General features: G+C 45.0%; 1 protein-coding gene across 1 annotated transcript in view; it reads left to right on the plus strand.

The window, feature by feature from the left end:
* The window catches only part of NME9 (NME/NM23 family member 9), a 703,404-nt gene that overhangs the window by 192,779 nt on the left and 486,768 nt on the right, over positions 1-23,857 (plus strand). Inside the window, exon 4 of the mRNA XM_086955486.1 lies at positions 1,538-1,595. Within this exon, the coding sequence (XP_086811612.1) occupies positions 1,538-1,595 (58 nt within the window). The remainder of the gene's footprint in view (positions 1-1,537; positions 1,596-23,857) is intronic.

Here is a 23,857-nt window from a genome sequence, read left to right on the forward strand (position 1 = left end):
GATGAATCCGCCTGGAAAAGACTCTTTCTGAAGATAAGTAAATTCTTCTTTGTTTTGCTGCACAGAAGTCCTACCTGTTTACTGTAGCATCTCGCTGAGTTTCCACCTATACTTTGCAGAAACCTACAAGGTGTGCTCCAAGATTACTTTTGAGAAAGGTCACTTTCTAAGAGAGCAATGTTTAAAAAAATGTTTTGATGCAGAATGAAATATACCATAAAGAGCCCATGCCCACTTCTTTAAAAAATGATAAAAATCAATTGTTCTAAACACATAAAATTGAAATGGAAAAATAAATCAAGGATTGAAAAAGTATAAAACATGTTTTCTACATGAGGGTTATATTGATGTCAAGATTTTTTTCATTACTGCTATAGCCTTTGCCTGTGTTATGTTTAAAGAAGCCCACTCAGTGCCATCTCGGTCGGCGGTGTTGGTATATTTCATGAACAGCCTCTCTGGTATTCCTGTTAAGACCTAGATATAACTATGTTTTCCAGTCAGATGTCTTCTGTCTATGATTAGGATCTCAGACTGTTTTTTAAAACTTATCACTATTTGCTTCTCCTAGAAATTTCAGTAAGAAAATGTTATTTGCATCTGTATTCCTGTGTCATTAAAAATGAAAAATGTATAACTCAAAAAAACCTTACCAACACAGGTTATAATTTGGTAAGCTGAAAAGCTAAATTGATAGGAATACAGTTTGATTTAACACAAAAAATAATAATGATATGTTTTACAATAAAATTCTATATAAATAACTATATAAACATATTTAAAGATAAATCAATTTGGATTCAAAATGTTAATGTATTTAGCTAGGAAAGTGGGAAGAATAAAATTGATAGTAAAAATATATATGTTTGTGAGAAGAAGGAATTGCAGTAGAATTATTTTATTTTGGGTCAAAAGAAAATGTATGTTGTATATAGTTCTAAAATCACTCTATGGGTTTTTACAATTTACAGAAAACATAAAGTGGATTATACATTAACATACACATTATATTTAGAAAAAAGAAACTAGGTCTTAACAACTGGAAGTAATTAATGTATACCAAATAACCATGTTTCTTCCAAAGTCAAAACATTGTTTTCTAATTACAGTGCCACTATGAAATGTATCAATTTGGTTTTGTTGGCAACAACTTTTTAAAGTTATGTTAAAAAAAAAAAGATAGGAGAGAATGACTTAATGTTTATTATTAAAAAGGGAAAACATCACATAAGGTTTTAGGTGCTAAATAGAACAATGTGCAGAAAGTGTTAGCTTTTCCTAAGCATGGAACATGTACAAATGTGCCTTGTTTCCTTCCCGTGTAAAATTCCTCCTCCAAGAAAAAAAATAGGCATTTCAATATAGAATTTCAGCTGGTCAGAAGCAAAGATCACCTTCATCAAACCAACTTTTGTTCCTTTTTCAGCTTCTTTCATATTTCAGATATGTTTTTGCAACTGATTACTATATCACCTGCTTTTTTTCTGAGGCGTACCGACAAACATGAATTCATATTAAGGCATTTGTTTTAAAATAGGTTTCTATAAGTAACCAAGAACAATGGGAAGAAGTTCTGTCTTCCAGAGGGTTGATTGGTAAGTGAACTCTTTATACTTTTAGTGAAGGTTACATACCTTTTTTGTTAATGAAGGTTTAATTTATGCATAGAATGTGAAATAGATATAACCTAAATGATAACAGTAAATTTGCATGTCTAATATATATGGAGCTATTGCTGTCTGCCCATTTGTATCCAAACATTTTTGCATTGTGATTTTTAGTACCAACTCTATGTTAACTAGATTCACCCATCTTTAATGTCATCAAATCTCCCATTGTGAAAAAGTAATATCACTGATCCTCCACAGGTCCAGGAGTTTTCTGAAATGGGTGCCTGGTGATGCCACATTTATGCCTAGCACTAGCTAGTGCGTGTGAATTATCCCTGGGGATGCGCTAACCAATAGAGTAAATATTCCAAGGGCTAACCCTACCCACTAGCCTGTGCCAGGCTTGAATGTGGGATCTGTAGGCACCCACTTCAGAACTCTCCTGGACTCCTGGAAGATCAGAAGAGGATTGAACCTACTGTCTGAGACATGAGAAGAGCCAAGGAGACTAAACTTGCTCTCCGTCTGGTACCCAGAACAATGACTGACTTCCTGTTAAAGCTACAGGGACACAACAAGCAATAAGATGCTTTTTCCAGCAACTGCCCAGACGACCAGTGGCAACTGAACCCTCCTGTTTTCCTTGCCTGCCACCCTGAGAAAATTCCTCTCTTCCTGTGGTGGATTGGAACTTAAAGGACTAAAGTTAGAAGGTCAAATCATTTTGCTAAGGATGAACCTGGTTGCTGTATCTGTCCTGCTGTTCATCAGCGTCAAATTGTGCCTGGGTCCTGTTCTACCACGTCATTGACTATCATTGGCACTTTGTGCTTCTTGGTGATATTTTCATTTATAACTAAATTAAAAGAATTAATATCTCCGGTTCTCCTTATTGGAATTTTATCATTTTGGTGTAATTTTATTTATTAAAATTTTTGTGTTATGTTTTGACTTCATTGCTGTTTGATTACTCCGTAAAAGTCTTACACATTGTCTCTAAGTTAAGCATGCCTGCTGTGTGCCAAAGCTACCAGGGGGTTGAGCTCTGGTTAATTTAGTGACTTCAGAGTTTCACCGTTTCAAAGGCTGTGGTTATTATTTGAGGTGGGTACTCATCCCCCTCTACTACTGACCTATTTTCTAACATTGGTGTTCAGCAATGTGGTGTTCAGCAATGTGATCCAGGAGTTTGGTTTTGAAATACAACTCAGTGAGTTAAGTAAAATCTAAAATCCATTATGTAATCTGGCATCAAAATCAACTTTGGGATTTTTTAATTCTCCTTTTATTTTTATTTTTTTTATTTTTTTTGTAATTTCACCCAGTTCCTCAACTTTTCCACCTATAATTTTTGAAAGAACGGAAGTGGATCTGATCTGTATTGAGAGCCTCAACATTGTAGAGCTGAGGAAGCAGTGTAAGGAAAAAGGGCTGAAGCTGGCAAAGGGTTCCAAGAAAGTGGAGTACCACATAGCCCCTAGAACATAGGAGGAATTCAACCTGTTACAGCCCCTAACACAGAAGCAAGAGGATAATAAGGCAGAAGATGAGGAAGAAAGAGAGGAAAAAGGGTGGCATGACCCTAAAGTGGACCAAGTGACAGTGGTAGAGGGGATGCCCATCGATTCCAGGTCACCTGCCTTGTCCAGGACAAATATCATTGCATCCTTTCAAAGCTTGACCCAGTCATCTTTGTAGGACAGACAAGCAGAGACAGCCCTGAAGATGCAACTGGCAACCCTTGCTCTGGTGGAGGAACATTTGGTTTGGGATGCTGAGGAGAAAAAAGTAGCAGCAGCCTTGGCACTGGAGGAGAAACAATTATCCTTGACATACAAGGATAATAAAGCCCTGCTGGGTCATGAAGAGGCCAGGTAGAAATGGATCTGAAAGTCAAGAGGGCTTCTGTGTCTAGTGGAGATGGTGGCATTGAGAGTGAAGTGCCTAGGAGAGGTAAAAGAGTCCACTAACCCAAAAACTTGGTGCCTAGCTATGTGGTGTGAGATCCCATTGAAAAATAGTTTGCGGCATATGAGGAGGACTAATCTGGGGAAGCATATGCCAGTTGCTGGGAGGAATACCCTATTGACCCTAGAAGTAGTTGATCAGATGAGATATTCCAACATGAAGAAGCCCTTATCACCAACATTGGTAAGACCCCTGAGTATCAGCTGAGGTTCAGTAATAGCAGAAGCAGCCCTACCACACACAGGTTGATTTTGTGGATTACACCAGTAGGGCACTGGATGATTGTTGGAAGAACAGTAAATCAAATGATTATGATGAGCTTTATAATTTGATTATGAAGCAGCCGATGCTGCTAAATTGTTTTACAGAGTTGCTTCAGTATCTAAATGATTCCAAGCTCACTGTATTCATAGAACTTGGGAAGGTAGCAGACCTCTGGATCAGAACCAGCTTATCCTAAACGGTACATGGCAGTAAAGCTAAGAAGTGGTATTCAGTTCTTCCTCAGCAGGGGGATGAGGGCATCCAGGATAAAACACAGAAGTTCCCCTAAGGTTCCTTAAAGAGTTTGGAGGGGAAATTATTCCCATATCCCTTCTGAGCACAGGGGATGTTCTGAGGGGCGGAAGCTAGGGTGCCCTTTTTCCTGCTCAGGTGTTATAACTGCTACCATGCAGGGGGACCCAGTCTGTACCAAGAAACCACCAAGAGGTTGGCACTCCACAGGGGTGGCCAGTATGGCTTTAGGGAGAGGTTGTCCCAAGGAGAAACGCATAGGTTATCCAAGTGATCGAACATGCCCACAACCGCTACATCGTCCTCGACAGCCAGCTATCCAGTAAGAAGAAGGTTAGCACCATCTCCTCCGCTTGTTTCCTCACCCTCCAAATGCAGTACAACGCTGGTATACCATCTAACCTCCTTTGATTTTTATATTTTTAAAAAAATTGTTTTGTGAATCTATATGTATTAGTCTAGGACTTTTTTATTAACTTTGATCATTGCACCGATTGTTATTAATTGTCTTTTTAATTGAATTAAAAATGTATATTTTTTGAAACCCTAGTAGTTTGTTTGTTCACTCTATTGTGTTACCGTTGTAGTTTATGCCTGGGAGTGTTAATTTACATACATTGTTTACCCTGTCCCAGGATACGTATCTGTACCAGGGGGTCCTTGTTGTTAACATAGTACAACGCTGGTAAATACATTGCATGCCTTTGCCTCGCATTTTTTAGCAAGCATGTTTTTCCCTCGATTATGCATTTACATCGCATGCCAATACCGCATATTGTTTTTAGGTTTAAAAACAATGTATTTGTGGGTGGAGACCCCCCAAGCTCCAAACTTACCTAAAATGCGCGGGATTGGCATGCAATATAATTGCATAATCGCAGTAAAAATATGCACGCTAAAAAATCTGAGGCAATGGCATGCGATGTATTTACTTCATTTAAAGGCTGTTTCCCAACACCAGGCGAACGGTCACGCAAGCTCTTGTCACCAGCAGATTAGACTACAGCAACTCCCTCTACATAGGAATCACTACCCAACTCATGACAAAACTCAACGCACTATCCAGAACACAGCAGCCAGACTTATCCTTGACCTCCCCAGACAGATGCACGTCACCCCTCACCTCAGGAAACTCCACTGGCTACCGGTCGCAAAGAGATGCCAGTTCAAGCTGCTCACCCATGCTTACAAGGCACTACACAATGAAGGACTGCCGTACCTCAATGAATTTTCACCAACGTACCAGGACACTCCACACTGAATCCCACTCCATAGCAGCTACCCGACGCATCCACCGGATGAACAGTGGAGGCCACTCCTCCCACCTGGCAGCTAGGGCCTGGAATAACTTCTCCCTGTACCTTAGAACCTCACCATCGCTCAAGCACTTCATAATGTTTGACCAATAGGAAAACAGGCAGCAGGAGCATGATCTCCCAGCACCTCGAGATCTGACGGGTGATTCTGCTACGCTTTGCAAATCCTGATTAATTGATTGAAAGTGACCTTGGGTAAAAGAGAGGTGGCGCCTCAAGCTCACATGCATGATAACACCACAAATTACAGGCAATGGTTCGCCATCAATAGGAAATGGGTAGAGGGTCCAGGCTTATGACTACTGTCAGTTGTCATTTGGTAACTTCAGAGCAGGGAAGCCCAAATGTAGTCCACCAGGTTGTGACAGCTCAAACTAGGTACGCTACTGCCTTGTGGTATTCACTTCTCTAGAGTGAGGTGGGTGGCATCTCAGGTTCTCGTAAAGTAGCTGCAAGTATAGCCATGCCTGTAGATTGACTACTGGGGAATGACCTGGAGCATACTATCTGGAAATAGGTGACCTCAGGTCTCATTTGGAGATGTTGAGATTATCTGAGTGGGTGCTAATGACCGCACGGTCCAAGGCAGCTCATCATGGTAGTCAAAAGGACTTGGAGCCTGAAACAGTGTCCCAGGTGCCTGCCTGTATGAGGGTGCGGGAATCCTGTACCAGAAGGTCCTACAGTCTGGGAGGAAGCTCAACCTGAGGGTGGGTGAGGCCCGGGAGCCTAGAAGGGAAGACCTGTCTGCCTCGGAAGACCTGCCTAAGCTAGTCAGGTAGCAAGCTGCAGGAGCACCCTCCCAAGCAAAGTTCTGGAAAGAGCAGAAGGAGTGCCCCACCCTTAAGGGCCTACTGCAGTAGATCACCAAATTTACTGGAATAATAGCTTTCTGTATAGGGAGCCTAAAGACTCTGAGCCTGGGTCAACCAGTGTTGGTGGTCCTCCTGTGGTATAATGCATTCCTGCTGGTGCTGGGTCATGAGATACATCTGGAAGAACATCTGGGGTGGGGCTACATCTTTCACAGTCTATTCACCCACAGATGAGGGCCAAAATATATGCGTTCTGTAGGCCCTGCATTGCTCACCAGGTAGTGGGAAGTCAGAGATAAAGCATAAGCCCCCTGCAACCTTTCCCATGGTGAGAACACCCTTTGAGAGGGTCAGAGTGGATATTACTGGGCCCATGGTCCCCAAGGCAACAGGTTTAGTTATGTCTTTGTGGACCATGCCTCTCGGGACCCCAAAGTAATACCTCTGAGGTCGGTGACTGTGCCCGAGTGACCAGAGCCCGGAAGGTTACCTTTCCTTGAGTGGACCAAGAAGGTGGTTTCCAACAGGGGCACCAACTTCATGTCTGCCTACATGAAGACATGTGGGAAAGAGAATGGTGTGATCTACAATTTCTCCACACCATACCATCTCCAAATCAGGGGGCGCATTGAAAGGTTCAGCACAACACTGAAGCAATCATGGGCTTGAACTGAGAGGTTTCTAAGACCTCACTTGGTACTACAGGAGATATGGCAAGGGGTAGGGCACCATTGTTGCCCCTTTGATGGAGCTGAATTCCAAGAAGCAGCTCAAAATGGTGATCTGGACAAAGGTGCACCTGAATGCTTTTGACACCCTAAAGGAAGCATGGAGTTCAGTACCAGTGTTCAAGGCACTTGACTTCTCAAAAGACTTCCTCTTGCAGACAGATGCTTCAGAGCTTGGGATAGAGGCTTCACTCTCACGGCTGAAAGATAAGAGACAGTCAGTAGCCTTCATCAGCAGGGGGCTACTACCCAGGGAACAAATGTGGAGTGCAGTTGAGAGGGAGGCATTGCAGTGGTCTGGACACTGAAGCAACTGATAACATACCCGTTTTGAACTCAGTTTCAGGTTCAGACAGACCACTGACTCACTAAATATCTTCTGCAAATGCAGGGTGAGAATTCTCAATTGATGCAGTGGCTCGTCTCCGTTCAGGGAGTTTTGATTTTCTTCAGATTATTCTGCCTTAGCAATAAGAACTCCTATGGGGGTGGGTAGTTCTCACCACCTTCTGCATGTTGGAAATTACCATCTTATGCTGCTGTAACCCTGGTTTGCTGGCTATAGACCTCTGTACACTGTACCCCTGCTAACCAGTGGTAACGTGCCTATGCTCTGCCTTTCAACATGATGTAACTGGATAATATAATTTACCTATAAATCCCTAGTATATGGTACCCAAAGTGTACTCCAGGCACATAAGTTAAGTGTCACCAGTGGGCTGTAGCACCAATTGTGCCACCCGCTGAAGTAACTGGGCAAACATGACTGCAGGCCTGCAATGCACAGCACAGTGTGTTTTGCTTTTAACTGCAAATACCTGTCAAAATAGCCCATTTTGCCCTCCTGTAAACTATGTATAAGACACCTCCAAGTAGGCCCTAATGCCCATTAATGCTTGGTGCATGATATCTAAAAGTAAGACATGGTGAAGGTTTAATACTAAACATGTTCTTACAGTGAAAAGGGCCTAAAATCTGTTTTCCTTGTAGCAGTGTTATTTTTTTCATAGTAAAGCAAAGTCCACCTATGAAGCAGCTACAGAGTTCATTCTTAGACTTTTTAAAATATGTATTACAAGCCCAATTCTTTGGTAAAGGTGGGTTTTTATTAAATATTTTAGAACGTGGCCTGTTATTCTGCTCTGTGCAATAACTACCAGGAGGTTGCGCTCCAGTATATTTTGTGGCTTTAGTGATTCACCTTGACAAGGATTGCGATTATTACTTGAGGTGGGTACTTACCCCCTCTCAACTAATAACCCAATTATTTTACAATACTGAAATAACACAGAGGACACAAGGGCACAACCTGCATCCTTTGAAACGTCTACATACATTCTCAGACTACATCATGTTCTGAAACAGCAGTGACATAAAAGCTGCATTTCACAAAGTTCATGGGCACGGGTTATGCAACAGACCACAGAGGGCATGAGGGAGGGGCCAATGGCATGGAGAGCAGAGGGCAGGTGGGAGGAGGGGAGTAGCTGGGGCAGCAAACTGACTTCAGAGGGCAGCCCTGAGATGGCACACTCATACAGATGGAGAATGAAGTGGAGAGGGGAGGGGAAGGAAGTAGACACTGAGGCAACAAGGCTTTAATTAAATTGTTATTTTGTGTTTACTTTATAATGTTGTAACTGTATGATTTTTATAAGTGCTTGTTCATTGCTTTGGCTAAAACACTAGTGTTAATATTGGTTCTCCAGTTCACTTTTTAGCAGCTGCTCTTCATACTCTATTACCTGCTGCATGCTTCCACATTCCAGAAGTGCCAAAGGGGTAGAATCTTGGATGACCAATTTGAAGTTCTTGATTACAAAATGTGCAATTCACATTTCAGGATTGATTTGCTTTGCCTTGGCGAAACCGAAAAGAATTATGACACCATGGATTCCTTCTTGGGCCTAATCGATGGTGGTGAGGAAGTTGTTGTAGACACCACAATTACATCCTCTTCCTGAGATTATGATGCTAAGCTAGGCTCAATGCTTCCTCTGATTGATCTCCTCACCCCGTCATGCCAGATGCCATCATGAATGTACATTTATTTATCTCAAGCTCCCTCTATCCAATACTAATGGCAAATTGTATTCAGGAAGTTTCTTCCTGTTTTTTTTTCTATAGCCTTTTGGCTTGTTTTAAGTACTATTCACTTTATGCCCAATGGAATGGAATGACTCTTCTCATATTTTACTTTGATCTCCTATAAAGCACCACAGTGCTTCCATGGAACTCATAGAGCCAATGAGGAAGTGTCACATCTTTTCCGCTGGACCTTTACTTTCTTTTCTCAGTACTGTGGGCACCGGAAGTTTTAAAAAAAGTTGTGTTTACTATGAAGATGTACTTTTATTTTAACTTTAAGCCTAGGTGTTTCCTCACAGGCACAAATAAGGAAGGTGTTGACATTTGCATTATTAAATGTCACAGTACTTTATGCTAATGTAATTACTTTGATGTAGTCTCAGGAAGTTCCCACCCACTTACTGTCATTAGGGCGTGGCACTTCAGACAATTCACATCCTGTTTTGGGGGGAATTTTACCCCAAAACAATAGCATTTCAAGAACAACAGAGAGGGGAACAGCCCCAGGAAAAGGAACTACAGCAGGAGGAGCAGTAGACCTCAGCTCATTCCATTGTTTAGGACTTCTTTACCATACCGAAGGGAGTAGAATAAGTGTCAGCAAAACCGGTCACTTTTAAGCTTTGCTACCGTATGTTTTCCAAGGGTACAGGAAAATGTAATCCTTTGGAACATCGGGTTCTCTTAAACATCTGACAACGTGGCGTACCACACATTTCACTGCAGCAAAGTGGAAACGACAGGGGGATGAATGAACCACCACATCAAAGGCGCTACTGCACAGTGTCCAGACTAGGAACAATGCTCCTCCTAATGCTGTTGTCACCTGACCTGTGATCTTAACGTCCTGTATCACAAGAATGCGTTCTACTGCATGACACCCTGCTCATTTGTATCTGCTGGAGAGCAAACAACCCAAACCAGGGACCAGCTGCTCACCAGCAAGTTTGTAAAAAATTGATTATTTGTAATTTTGTGGATAAAATTTCAATGACCCATTTTTCTTGCTATTACTTCCAGCCCCCCAAAAATTACAACTATAAAAAAATTTAAAAAACTTTTTAAAATGTTTCTTGTTAGAACCACCTTTTCCAGTTTGAAGATAGAAAAAAAAGTTACTGTTGTTTATCTTGCCTGTCTATTAATGTTAATATATTCTTATAGTTCACCATAGCAGGCTATATTGGCCATAAGGCCCACTTTAGTGCTATTGATCCAAGATGAAGGTAAAGGCCTATAACAAGGGAATGGGACTCTAATGGCTGCCATAGCCTGCTATAGAAGACTATAAAACAATAAGACATTCTGCTCTGTGAGGACAGAATGTCTGAAAATAACCTTATAGCCTGCTGCACTTGCTATACTGGCTGTTAAAGCCCCACTTGAGCATTCTAAGCCTGAGCCAAAGGTGAGGGCCCATACCCCCAGAGAGGGCCATTAATGGTTGGTGTAGCCTGCGAAGGTGGACTACGAAGCTATTTGGACATTCCAACCCATTAGGATTGAATATCTTAATTAACAACACCAGCACTCCAGTAGGCTGTGTGGTTTAAGCCCCCTGTGACTCTACAGCCTTTGTTTCACAGCTCTTCATGTGATTGTTCAAGAATTACAGCTGTGCGCAAGCTCAGCTGCTAACTGTTCAAAATACACAACAATGAGGGCGTGGCTTGCCTGCGAAAGAAGATGGCCGCTTAGTGAAGTGGCTCAGACACTCGACCCCCTAAATTCCCCTGAAATCAGGCAATAATCAGCACTGGACCTGTGACGGAGGGCAGGAAAGTGCAGTGGAGCGATGAGTCCAGTGGCAGGGGCCAACGATCTGAAGATCTCCTCGAGCCAGTCGGAAAGACGCGACTGTGGCCTAATCAGCCAAGTTGAGCCCTGGTCTCACGTAGCCGTCCTGGAAGTCAGAATCAGGATCAGATCAGGAGTGAAGGTCAAGGTGCAACAATGACCGTATTCTTGGGATCCTGGAACAGACAGAAGTGCAAGAGCTCTTATTCTAAGATCTTATTATAAAACAGCTCCAACCAAAAGGACTCTCCAAATTTTTCTCTGTGGAATGGGCCCATCGTTGGGTGGGCGTCGCAGGCCGGGGCCACCACCCCGACCCATCATAGTACATCTCTTCAATTACAGGGACTGAGATGCCATCCTCCAGCATGCTGGCATAGCCCCACCAGTGGTAATATAGAATTGCCAGGTATGCTTTTTTATGGACTTCAACCTTAAAACTCAGGCGCTCAGACGGAGTTTCATGACAGCAAAAAAGACACTCGGAGAAAAGGGAATAAAGTACTTCATGCTTTTTCCTGCACGGATTCAGATGCTGGCAGAAGGAAAGACATGGTTTTTCACCACGCCGGAGGCGTGTGTGGGAATGGTTGGTGGGCTGGAGAACAGTGGACTGCCCAGGAGCATAGTCGCAGCGAGGGAGACACAGGGGAATGGCGAAGGGGATTGAAGCTCAGCACGCAGAGGTCTCGCAAATGGAGGAGAGGTCGGGAACAGAATGAGGTGAGACATGCAATCAACCATATGGAAGTGAAGGGCGAATGATACAAAGTCGGGGCAGATCTAAAGAAAATTTAATCACTGGTCCCTGGGGACTTTTGAAGGCCTACGGCGTATGGAAGAAATGAACAAGACATCAGGCGTGTGTACCCAATGGGGGCAAGAGTATCGTGTTCTGACTGCAAGGGACTTGCCTTAGTCCAGGTGGAGCTATTGGACTCCTTAAGGGAGGGGGATGGGAGAGAAGAGGTTGTGGGCAGGTCTACGTTCCTGATGTTAGTCAAGTTGGGAGGGGTCAATAGGCTCTCTGCTGAGTTGGGGGGCGGGCAATTGGGGCTCCGTCAGGCAGGGATGCAGGGTGGGGGGATCAAGGGAGGGGAGGGGAAGGAAGAACTTCAATTGTTATAGCGTGTTGGCTATTGTTTGTCACATATTGGACAGGACAAGCAGAGAAGATAAGTGTGCAGGATTCAAATACAGTACTATATTAGCATACCCACGTGGGGATCTATGAGGCCATAGCTCTGGGGGGAACAAAACATACTTACAGAATACCAACACTACAAATAGGGACATGATAGGGCAGGCACTAAAGGAACTCAAATTGATGACCTGGAGCGTGAACAGGTTGGGAAATAAGATAAAACATGTTATAGTCTTGCAATACATTAAGAGGCACTCCCCTGACGTGGTGCTGCTGCAAGATACTCATCTTACTTATCATGCCCTCAATCGCGAGGGATATGAAATGAAGGTACACGCAGGATATACAACGGGCTCCAGGGTCACAGGAATCCTTCTAAAGAAGAGCCGTCCTTTGTTAATTCATAAGACTGGGTCTGATAGAGTGAAAAGATATGCAGCATTGTCTGGGACCTGGGCGGGAGAAGTAGTGATCATACTCTCAATATATGTTCCCCCAACACTGAAAGAATAAACATTGGAAGATCTAGGTGCCCTGATGTTGACACTTCTAAAATTTCGTTGAGGGTGACTTTGATATGACTGGTGTGAAGGCCTAGATGGTTGGCCCACAAGGGCCCAAAGCATTACCCCCAAATGGTTGTAGAAGTTCCTCGAGGCTCTGTGCCTCCTAGATATTTGGATGATGCTGAATCCTAGCAAGAGGGAACATACTTTCTACTCTGGGGGTCATGGGAGTCGCTCGCGTATCGATTACTTGATCGCCTCGGCCTCACAGCTCTCATACTACTTCACTGAAGTAACACATATGGCGGGGGAATCTCAGATAATTTCCCCCTTTGGACACCCCCCTTTTGGCACCCCATGCGAAAAGGGCTCAATCTCAATTAGCCCCTGGTACCTGAAAATACCTACGATCAGGAAGGGTATCATTACAGCTAATGAATACTACTTTAAAGAAAACGTACACTCAGTCCAGTCAACCCAGATACTCTGGGAAGCATATAAAATGGTGGTCTGGGAAAGGCCCTACCCCTGATTGCCAGGCACAAACGAGAAAAAAGAGCGAAGGTGGCAGAACGTGAGCAGGAAATCCTTAAACTAGAATGCCAAATATTAAACAGAGGGGAAGATAGCCTACAACACACATAGGCACTTAAACAAAAGGACTATTTTTACTGGGTGACAGAGGAGGCCGTAAACAAAGTTACAGTGATGCAACACCGCGTCTATGAAGTTGGAGATACAACAGGAAAGTTGTTAGCATAGATCGATCAGAAAGAACGGGCAAACTGTTGGGTGCCGCAAATTACACTAGACACAGCAGAGGTTCTGCGAGAACCACGGGAAATTGCAGGGGCCTTCGCTGACTATTATTCAGAGATTTATACCTCAGGATCGAGGGCAACAACACAAGATGCCTCAGAATTCCTGGCAGATATTTCTCTTCCAGTTGTGACAACGGAAGAGAAACAACTCATAGGGCCAGATGTAGGTAATTTAAAATTAATGATTCTAAAAGACCAAATTTTACAGATTCGGTATTTTAGAATCAGAAAATGGGATGTAGGTAAAAAATCGGTAAATATTACTGAATCAGTAATATTTGGTATCATCCATTCGGAATTTCCCGACTCGGTATTTACTGAATCGGTATTTACCAATTTGTTAATTCTCATTAATTCCTATGGCCCTGGAGGCCCATAGGAATGAATGGGAATTACCGAATCGGTAAATACCGAATCGGCTATTAAAAAACAAAAACCCTGGAGTCAGCCAATCAGGTGCAACCACCCCCTCCCAACCAAGAAGTGGCTACACCCAGGCAGGGTCAAGCAATCAGAAGCTTCCGGAGAGGCTTTGAGAGCAGAGCAGAGTCCCTGAGCCACAGGAAAATGTTACTGCTTTTGAAAGTGAAAAAATGGCACTGAGAAGGAAAGTGCAGAGAGGAAGAGGAAAATGAAATTCAGCACCATGGCGCTGCAGGTCCTCGTGGAGGAGGTGGTAAAGGAACACCAAAAATTGTTTGGGAAGCAGTCCCTGACGGTGGCAGAATCTGCCAAAAGGAAGATTTGGCTTGAAATACAGTCAAAGGTAAATGCTGTTGGAGTGACCCCACGGGAGATAGACGACCTGAAGAAGAGTTGGTCCGACCTCAGGAGCTTAACAAAGCCAAAGATTGCAGAGCTCCACAAACAGGCGAACCTTACTGAAGGAGGGAGGAACAGGACACCTGCCCTGACTGAGCTGGAGGAGCTGGGGGAGTCCACCATTGAACCAGAGGGCGTCTGTGGACTGGGAGATGCAGACAGCTCAGCCAGAAAAGGTAACCCCCACCCCATCCCCTTCCCTTTCCCCTATGTGGCAGTGTTAGCCCCACTCCAGTAGAGGTAGCAATATACACCAGCAATGCATTATGGGAGATGTACTCATTGAAACACCTACATACTGTAGAATGGACTGAAGAACTTTCTAAATTTTTAGAGGACAAAATCACAACTATATGTGAATCCTTCAGTCCAGACTTTCTGCCTACACAGTACCAAGATCACGATCGAGAAATGTCCCTCTAGATGGACTACTTTCGAAATGTTTGACAAGGACACTACCATTACAATAGGGCAAAAGATTAAATCAGGCTCCCCTTATGATCAACTACCCCCGAAACTATTTACCTTACTTGCCTCGGCTCTAGCAGACTGTCTTACTAGCCTCCTCAACAAATCTCTGCTTGAAGCAGAAGTTCCAGAGATTTGGAAGGTAGCGAGAATAAGACCAATACTGAAAAAATCAGGAGCTGATGTAAACATTCATGTAAATTACCGACCCATCTCCTTGCTCCCGTATTTTGGGAAAATATTGGAAGCTTCGGTCAACAGACAGCTGGTAAAATTTCTTGAAACGAATGACCTACTTGACCCTTCACAGTCAGGTTTCCCTGCTGCTCGCAGTACGGAGACAGCACTGGTTGAGGTCGCAGACAACACAAGAATTGCCCTGGACAAACATCAATCTTCCATCCTTGTCCTCTTAGACCTGTCTGCGGCCTTCGACACCATCTTCCTTCGTATTCTGATTCAGAGACAATGGGAGATTGGTGTCAGAGGGCAGGTATTGGAATGGTTCAAGAGTTACCTCTCTAACCGGACGGCTACAGTTCAGATAGGCAAAATCTTGGCCAGTACTCGGCCTGTCAAAAGGGGGGTGCCACAGGGCTCCATCCTGAGCCCCACGCTTTTTAATATTTATATGGCTACCCTGGCCAAAGTAATCAGAGCATTCGGCTTCGATGTTATATCGTATGCCGACGATACTCAAATTCTAGCTACTCTTGGCCCTGACTTTAACGAGACTAAAGACCGTATTAATAACTGTCTGATGGAGGTGAAAAACTGGATGGGTCAAAATCACCTACAGCTGAATGGCAGCAAATCAGAGGTCATGTTGTTCGGCAAAGCCATTGGACATTGGACCCAGGACTGGTGGCCCACGCAATTGGGCGAATGCCTAGTCCCAAAGGAATCGGTCCGCAACCTAGGTCTCCACATGGATAATAAGCTCTCCATGAAAGCTCAGGTAAACCACATTGTCGGTACCTGTTTTGGCATCATGCGCAGCTTACGTAAGATCTTTAAGTGGATACCAGCTGAAGCCCGCAAGCCCTTAGTACAAGGCCTCATTATAAACAGACTTGATTATGGCAATTCACTGTTACTCGCCACAAATGAATGTCACATCAGGAAGCTGCAGGTTCTGCAGAATACGGCAGCACGCTTCGTCCTGGACTTACCTCGAAGATCCCCCTCTGTGCCGTGCCTAAAAACTTTACACTGGCTTCCTGTGAAAAAACGGATCACTTTCAAAACATTATGTATGGTACACCAATATATGTATGGAAGGGGCACAAAATATTGGACCATGAAACTCACATGGTACATGCCAAGGAGGCAGCTGAGATCAAGCACTGAGTCACTACTCACTCCTTTGAGAATCCAAACTGCCAGAAATGGAGGTCGCGCTTTCTCCTTTTTGGCTCCATCCCTCTGGAAGAAAATGCCTCTCAGCCTGCCCACAACCTCTGATCACATTAGTTTCCGAAAGAAGCTTAAGACCTAGCTTTTTTGCTAATCTCGCTACCTACCCTTTTGGTCAGAATTGTCTGCATGCGCTATGAGACTCTTTTGGACGTGATATGTGCGCAATACAAATATCCTGACTTGACTTGACTTGATACCAAGCCGAAGCCACCACGATCACCTGCGGCGTCAGCCCTACCCTCTTTAACATCTACATAGCACCTCTCGCCAAAATCGTCTGACAACACCACTTCAACTTCATCTCATACACTGACGATACACAGCTGATCCTGTCCCTCACCAAAGACCCGGCCTTCGCCAAATCAAACCTCCACGTGGGAATGAAGGCCGTCCCAGAATGGATGAAGACAAGCCGCCTGAAACTGAACTCAGACAAGGCGGAAGTCCTCATTATCGGCTCCACCCCCTCCGCATGGGATGACTTCTGGTGGCCGACCGCGCTGGGAGCTGCGCCGACACCCACAAACCACGCACGCAATCTAGGATTCATCCTGGACTCAATGCTCGCAATGACCCAGTAAGTAAACGCCGTCTCCTCCTCCTGCTTCAAAACTCTCCGAATGCTCCGAAAAATCTACAGATGGATCGTCACCGAAACCAGGAGAACAGTCACCCAGGCAGCAGGCTAGACTACGGCAATGCACTCCATGCAGGAACCTCTGCCACACTCCAGAGGAGTCTCCAGCGCATACAGAACGCCTCTGCACGCCTCATCCTCTGACTCCCCGTCACAGCCACATCACCACCCACCTACAAGACCTGCATTGGCTCCCGGTCAACAAATGGATCACTTTCAAACTCCTAACCCACGCTCACAAAGCACTCCACAACGCCGGACCAGCATATCTCTACACCCCGAAACGCCATCTGCGCTCTGCCAACCTCACCCTCGCTACCATCCCACGCATCAGCCGAACGACCACCGGTGGAAGATCCTTCTCTCACCTTGCCGCAAAAACATGGAACACTCTCCCCTTCCATCTACGGAGGACCTAGGACCTGCTGACCTTCAGGAGACGCCTCAAGACATGGCTGTTCGACCAGTAGCTGCCTACCCCCACCCTTAGTGCCTTGAGACCCTCACGGGTATGTAGCATGCTCTACAAATGTTATGATTTATTGATTGATTGATTGAGTGATGTTCATCCTTAGTGGCCAAAAGCCGACCATCCCATTGGAATGTGAGGCTCAAGTGGTGTTGGAGGGATTCCGATATCTTGGGATAGTCGTAACGCCAGACTCATCTCGATTTTATGCTCAGAACTTGCTCCGCCCCCTGACTGGCCTTCACAATGATGTCCAGCACTGGCGGGCCCTCCCGCTGTCACTTTTGGGAAGGGCAGCGCTATTCAAAATGATAGCGCTGCCGAGATTTCTGTATATGTTACAAAGCTCCCCGTATGAGGGCCCGGATTTATATTTTAAGCTAATAGATAGGGAGGTCTGAGCCCTCCTCTCTGTTGGGAAGAATTAGGATAAACAAACTTAAAATAATTATAGGCCACAATCTGCACTATAGTAACTAAGGTGTCCAGCCGGACCCTGGATTCAATCAATTGCAAAAATAGAAAACATTTTAAAACGACATGTGTAGTGGGACACAATCCTGTATACACAACAGACAACAAGGCTAAACAGACAGTATACAAGGGTAAGAGGTTTAACAGGCAATTTTTCAATTTGTGAGAAGCTAGTGTAAGAATAGAACAAATCAATCTAGCTTTACTCTTGTAGTAAAAACGCAATATGTCACACAGTGGGGAACTAGTGTTTAAACTACAACAACTGTCGACGGCGTTTCGATCGTGTAAAAATGAAGGCTCATCATAAGGACAACCAATGCATTGCCTACTATACAAGCCTGTGAATAAAATGGGAAAACAAAGAACAAAGGACATTTGTTTAGATTCTTAATTCATCCAGCAGAACATAGCATAAAGAGATTTCACGCCATGCCTTAAGGTGGAAACACTGTCATACTTGCGGGTGAGTGCAATAACTGGTGACATTTATTTATTTATTTTATTTATTTAGTCACTTGTAGAGCTCGAACAGCTACCCCCAAAGGGGGTGTCCCGGCGCTGACAGCGTGAGTGGTCCTAGAGGGTCAAACAGGAGGTTCCAACTAGCTAGATCTGGGAGAAACACCAGGTTTTAAGTTTCCTGCGAAAAGCAACCTCGGATGTAAGGAGTCTGAGTTCTACTGGGAGGGCATTCCACAGTCTGGAAGTGTCTACAGCAAATGCCCTACCGCCTGTGCGAGATAGACGAAAACGTGGGCAGAACATAAGCCCAAGATGGTTGGATCTAAGATCCCTTGTAGCTATAGATCGTCTGATTCGGAGCCTTAGGTATACAGGACCACGACCATTGAGGGTTCTGAAAGCAAGGACCAAGGCCTTGAACTGGATACGGAATCTCACAGGTAGCCAATGGAGTTTGACCAGATGGGGTGAGATCGAGTGGCGGTATGGGATATTGCAGATCAGCCGGGCCGCAGAATTCTGCACTAATTGCAGTTGATTAATGAGATATGCCGGGGTGCCCACATATAGACTGTTAGAGTAGTCCAGATGAGATGTGATTAAAGCGTGTACTACAGCTCTGCGGGAATCAAGAGGTAAGAAAGGAATGATTTTTTTTATCATTCGGAGTTTTCCGAAGCAAGCAGATGACACCTTATTAATTTGGGACTTGCAAGACAGTGCTGTGTCAAATTGAAAACCCAGGTTGCGGGCGGCTAGCACCGGCACAGGGGGGGGATTGAGTTGAGATGGCCACCAGATATTGGAGGGGATGGGAGATTTTTGATTAAAAAAAAGCACCTCAGTCTTGTCAGTGTTCAATTTTAAGTTGTTGATGGACATCCATGAGGCGATGTTAACCAGACAGTGGCGGAAGTCTGCCCTGGAGCTGTCAGAGTGATCCCTAAAAGAAAACACAAGCTGAGTGTCATCAGCATAAAAGATCACTCTGACGCCCCATGCCTCGACTAACTCCGCTAAAGGCCTCAGGTACACATTAAATAAGAGAGGACTGAGGGCAGATCCCTGCGGAACCCCCCATCTCAATGTTTTTTTAGATGAAACAAAGGGTCCGAGGGAGACCTGTTGAGATCTGTTTGACAAAAAAGATTTCACCCAAGCCAGGGGAGTTTCACCAACACCTACCTCCTGTAAGCGAATCAGTAGAGTGTCGTGCAAGATGGTATCAAATGCCGCGGATAGGTCGAGGAGGACCAACATGGCCTCCTCGCCCCTATCCACACACTCACGGATAGATTCAGACACTTCCAACAAAGCTGATTCTGTGCTAAAATTAGGCCTATATCCTGACTGAGTGTCATGAAGGAGGTGATTGGTTTCTAGATATTCCGAGAGCTGCCCCTGAACCGCTTTCTCCAACACTTTTGCGGGCTTGGGGAGCAATGAAATGGGGCGGTAGTTGTTGAAGCAAGATGGGTCAGCCCCAGTTTTTTTTAGGTTAGTATCAGTAGTGCCTGTTTCCATAGAGAGGGGAAAAGACCAGACTCCAATGAAGAATTCCAAATATCTAGAAGGGGCTTAATCAATAGAGGTGCTAAGTCACTCAGGACATGAGCTGGGGCAGGGTTCAAAGGAGAGCCAGATTTACATTTCAAGTATAGAGATAGAGCATGGTCTTCCGTTAGTGGCCTGAATGAGGTAAACACTTCCGCACAGTTGATGGGCTGGGCTGGCGGTACAGCGAAAGAAATAAGCTGGATGTTTACTGTGATCTTGTTTATTTTCTCATAGAAAAAGTCGGAGAGTCCTTCACTGAGTGATTGGCTTGGGGTGATAGAGGAGGCCATTGCAGAAGGATTAGCAAAATCCTTGACAACATTAAAAAGGGCCTTAGTAGAGTTTTCTGCTCTTTGAATTTTATCTGCAAAGTACTCTTTCATAGTCAGTCATTTCAGTTTGTGGAATTCTTTTAGCGCAGATCTGTAGCGGGCTTTGGCTGCTGGGTCATAACCCCGGCGCCAACTTCGCTCCAGTTTCTTACAATTACTTCTGTTTTCTCGCAGGGACTTAGTAAACCAAGGGGCCGAAGGTTTTGATCTTAAAGAAGAAAGTTTTTTCAAAGGGGCAATCTGCTCGATAGCTTCAAGAAGGTTATTATTAAATGAGGCTACACGATCATTAAGATCGTTAACTGGGGAGGCCAAAGTGATGTTAAATCCCTGTTCCAAGGCAGGGTAGGTAACTTTGTGCCAATTTCTACCCTTGTCTCTGCAAATAGTTTCTATCCTAGATGACTTGGACATAGACAGGTCAAACGGGATTAGGTGATGGTCAGTCCACGTTGAGGGCACAGACGGAAGGACTTTAAGGCCAGGAAGATTAGTACAAATCAGATCGAGGGTGTGGCCAGCAGAATGGGTCGGCTGCTCACCTTTTGAGATAGGTTCAAACCTTGCATAGCGTCGAGAGGATTTTTAGCAGACAGACAGTCATGCAGATCAACATGATGATTAAAATCCCCCAGCACAATGAAGTCAGAGTGTTTAAGGGAGAGATCAGCCGTAACGGCTATTAGCTAGTTCAGAGCCGACTGATGGGAACGCGGGGGTTATACACCAATAGTCCAGAGAGTATGGCAGCAGAAGACTCAGTGATGGAAAAATAAAGAGCCTCTATAGGCTCGATGTTAGGAATTTTCCTAGAGGTAATGGTAAAGTGGTCCCGTAGAATGACGGCAATACCTCCGCCTGGTTTCGAACCCTCGCGGCTTATTCCTGTGAAATGATAGCCCGGGGGATAGCTAGGGCAATGTCTGGATTGGACGTGTCCTTAATCCAGGTCTCAGTGAGGAAAAGTAAATCCCAGGGTGTTGATGTTAATAATAACCAAATGTCGCTTGAGTGGCAAGGCAGAGAGCGGCAATTCAGTAGGCCAGCTGTGAGGGATCGAGTAGAAGGGGGGGGGGGACTTTGTAATAGGAGAGGGGGAACTGGAATTTGTGACAAAAGAAAAGGAGCATTTATCACATATAAAATTGGAATGGCATGGGGACGCCAAGTTGCAACGGGTCTCAGGGATGCAGGGGGCCTTATGTAATGCCATGAGCTGGGATCTAGACCAATGTTGATAAAGGCAGAGAGGGGGAGCGGCAGCGTGGCTGGCCCTAGGCACGGAGCTGGCGCGGACGGGCGCAGACGGGCTTGCCTTTGGCGAGCCTTCGGCGCGCCGCCAGCGCGCCCGCTGCGCTCGTCCGCTGCGCTTCCGGTGCCAAGGGACCATTTATGCTTGTGGGGCGGGAGGGGCCGAGCACTAGACCGCTCGCCGGCTCCTCGCCTCACACAAGATGGCGCCCAAAGTAGTCGAACCCAGCCAGACCTTAGTCGTCTGTGGTGGGGGCTACAGCGCTTCGGGGAGTGGCAGGTAATTCCCAGTATGTAAGCGCCGAGTGCGCAAAGACAGTGAATGGTTTAAAATTGTGAGCGAAAGTAAAGAAACATCAAATACAGTTTACGGCAATTTTAAAATTAGTAAGCATCAGATCGCATACAATAGAAATCACACAAGCAGAGTCCCGGCTTCCGCCTCAGGACTTACTCACTCAGCTGTAAATCGCCGAGTGAGTGGAGAGCCGATGGTTTTATGCTTGTGGGGCGGGAGGGGCCGAGCACTAGACCGCTCGCCGGCTCCTCGCCTCACACAAGATGGCGCCCAAAGTAGTCAAACCCAGCCAGACCTTAGTCGTCTGTGGTGGGGGCTACAGCGCTTCGGGGAGTGGCAGGTAATTCCCAGTATGTAAGCGCCGAGTGCGCAAAGACAGTGAATGGTTTAAAATTTTGAGCGAAAGTAAAGAAACATCAAATACAGTTTACGGCAATTTTAAAATTAGTAAGCATCAGATCGCATACAATAGAAATCACACCAGCAGAGTCCCGGCTTCCGCCTCAGGACTTACTCACTCAGCTGTAATTCATCCATAGTATCTTACTAGTGAACTAACAACCAGTGAATAGGGTACCATGTTGGACATGGGAGATGGAGGGCGGGAAGGCTAAGGATTACCTATTTACAGAAAGAGTTCCATGGAACCCGGGGATGGCTGAAGCTTGGATTCGGTTCCAATAGGTGCCGATGGCATGCCGCGGCCCAGCTGGAAGGGCAGGGCAGGACCTTGAGTACCTGCATGCGGGGTACCTTAATATTAATAACCGGTCTATTGCCGGAAGGGGTGATTGATACTGGCAAGGTATAAATGGCTTACCTGGGTGGTAAGGAAGGCTGACCGTCCGGTCACTAGCCCCATCTAATATGGCCGCTACTCTATTTCTATGCCTTACGCGTGCAACCAGGCGCCTGACCGGTGCGATCCTGCACGCCAGACGTTTACTGCTGTTCCATTGCAAACACGGAGGTAAGCGCAATTCTTCTCCCTCTGCTACCCCTGACACGTGAGCTTCTTTCACAAGCTCTCTGTAATTTGCTGATATAATTTCAATTTTACAGGTTCCGTCTCGATTTCGGGCCGCCAGTGATAATTGCGCCCATCAACCACGTATCTGGGTTGAAACAATTGTACACGCCGGTAGGCACCACTACCTTCCCCTGCCCAACACTGACTAACCAGGCCCCAGGTCCAACTCTAATCTGGTCACCACCTTCTTCTTCTAGGAATTCCAATTACCTTCCCTATGACCGCAGCGGCGCCACTAGACGGGACGTATTATATGTTCCCTTATCTAGGTAAGCACTCCTTACTTTTCGCTGGTCCGACGCGTCACTGGTAATCCCCAGGAGTCCTGGCTGATATTCGCTTTTTTTCCTCACAGGCTCGCACTAACTAGGGCGTCCGTCATCTCACGTTTCCATCTGTAACCGCTTTGGAATCGTAATTTCACGTGCGTAAGCACTATTGCCAACTTTAAGATCCAACTACCCTATCCTTAGGCTCATTCCTAATTAGGTGCCTTTCTCAGATTCTCCACCACCGGTCCATCCTGCTGCATTACCACAGTGGCACATCCGGACGGTCGACCTTCCCAGTGGCGGCTGGTGACATTTGAAAGTGGTGAGGCGTAAAATGATTGTCATTATGCACAGTAGCGAGCGAGCGTAGCGAGCGAGCCTGAACAACCTAAGGAGGGTTCTGGGGGGTTTCCCCCCCGAGAAAATTTTGACAAAATAGTTGCCAAATGGTGCATTTTCAAGCAAATTTGAGAAAGCAGGAAGGTTAATAAAGCAATTGTGAAAGTTCAGTTATTACATTAATAAAGAGATGTCCTATAACATAGGTAGCTGCTTATTCAAGCTTTCTTTCACCCCATAGTCCTGCAGGGTCTTGATAAAAGACAGACAAGAGAAAAAGCAGTGTGGTCCTCGACCAGGAAGACACTCATATTTCGTTGGTAAGAAGTCAAAAGATTGGTCAAATTGAAAACCTGAAATGCAATATGCAATCCAACAATTTGCAAGTACATCTCATCTATGTTCAACAAGCCATGTTTTTCCCATGATTGGAATTGTGAATCACCAAATAAACTGAGCCACTGCAATCAAAATCAACCAAAACTGTGGCTCAAGTTTACATATTGGCAGAAACAATATAAAACAGAAACACAGTCTAAATAACTATGAAAGTGACACAAAAATATTGACCATGCAACTCAAACTCAGAAATTCCAGATTCAATTCACTGCCAAAGCAGGCCTCCAGTCCGACATATCATTTCATGTGGGCTAAGTGCAGTCTACAATGCATTACTTGCCAAAGCAAATTAACATTCTCTCATATTTACAAATTC

Source organism: Lissotriton vulgaris, chromosome 2_1 (assembly GCF_964263255.1).
Source record: "Lissotriton vulgaris chromosome 2_1, aLisVul1.2, whole genome shotgun sequence".
Lineage (NCBI taxonomy): Eukaryota > Metazoa > Chordata > Amphibia > Caudata > Salamandridae > Lissotriton > Lissotriton vulgaris.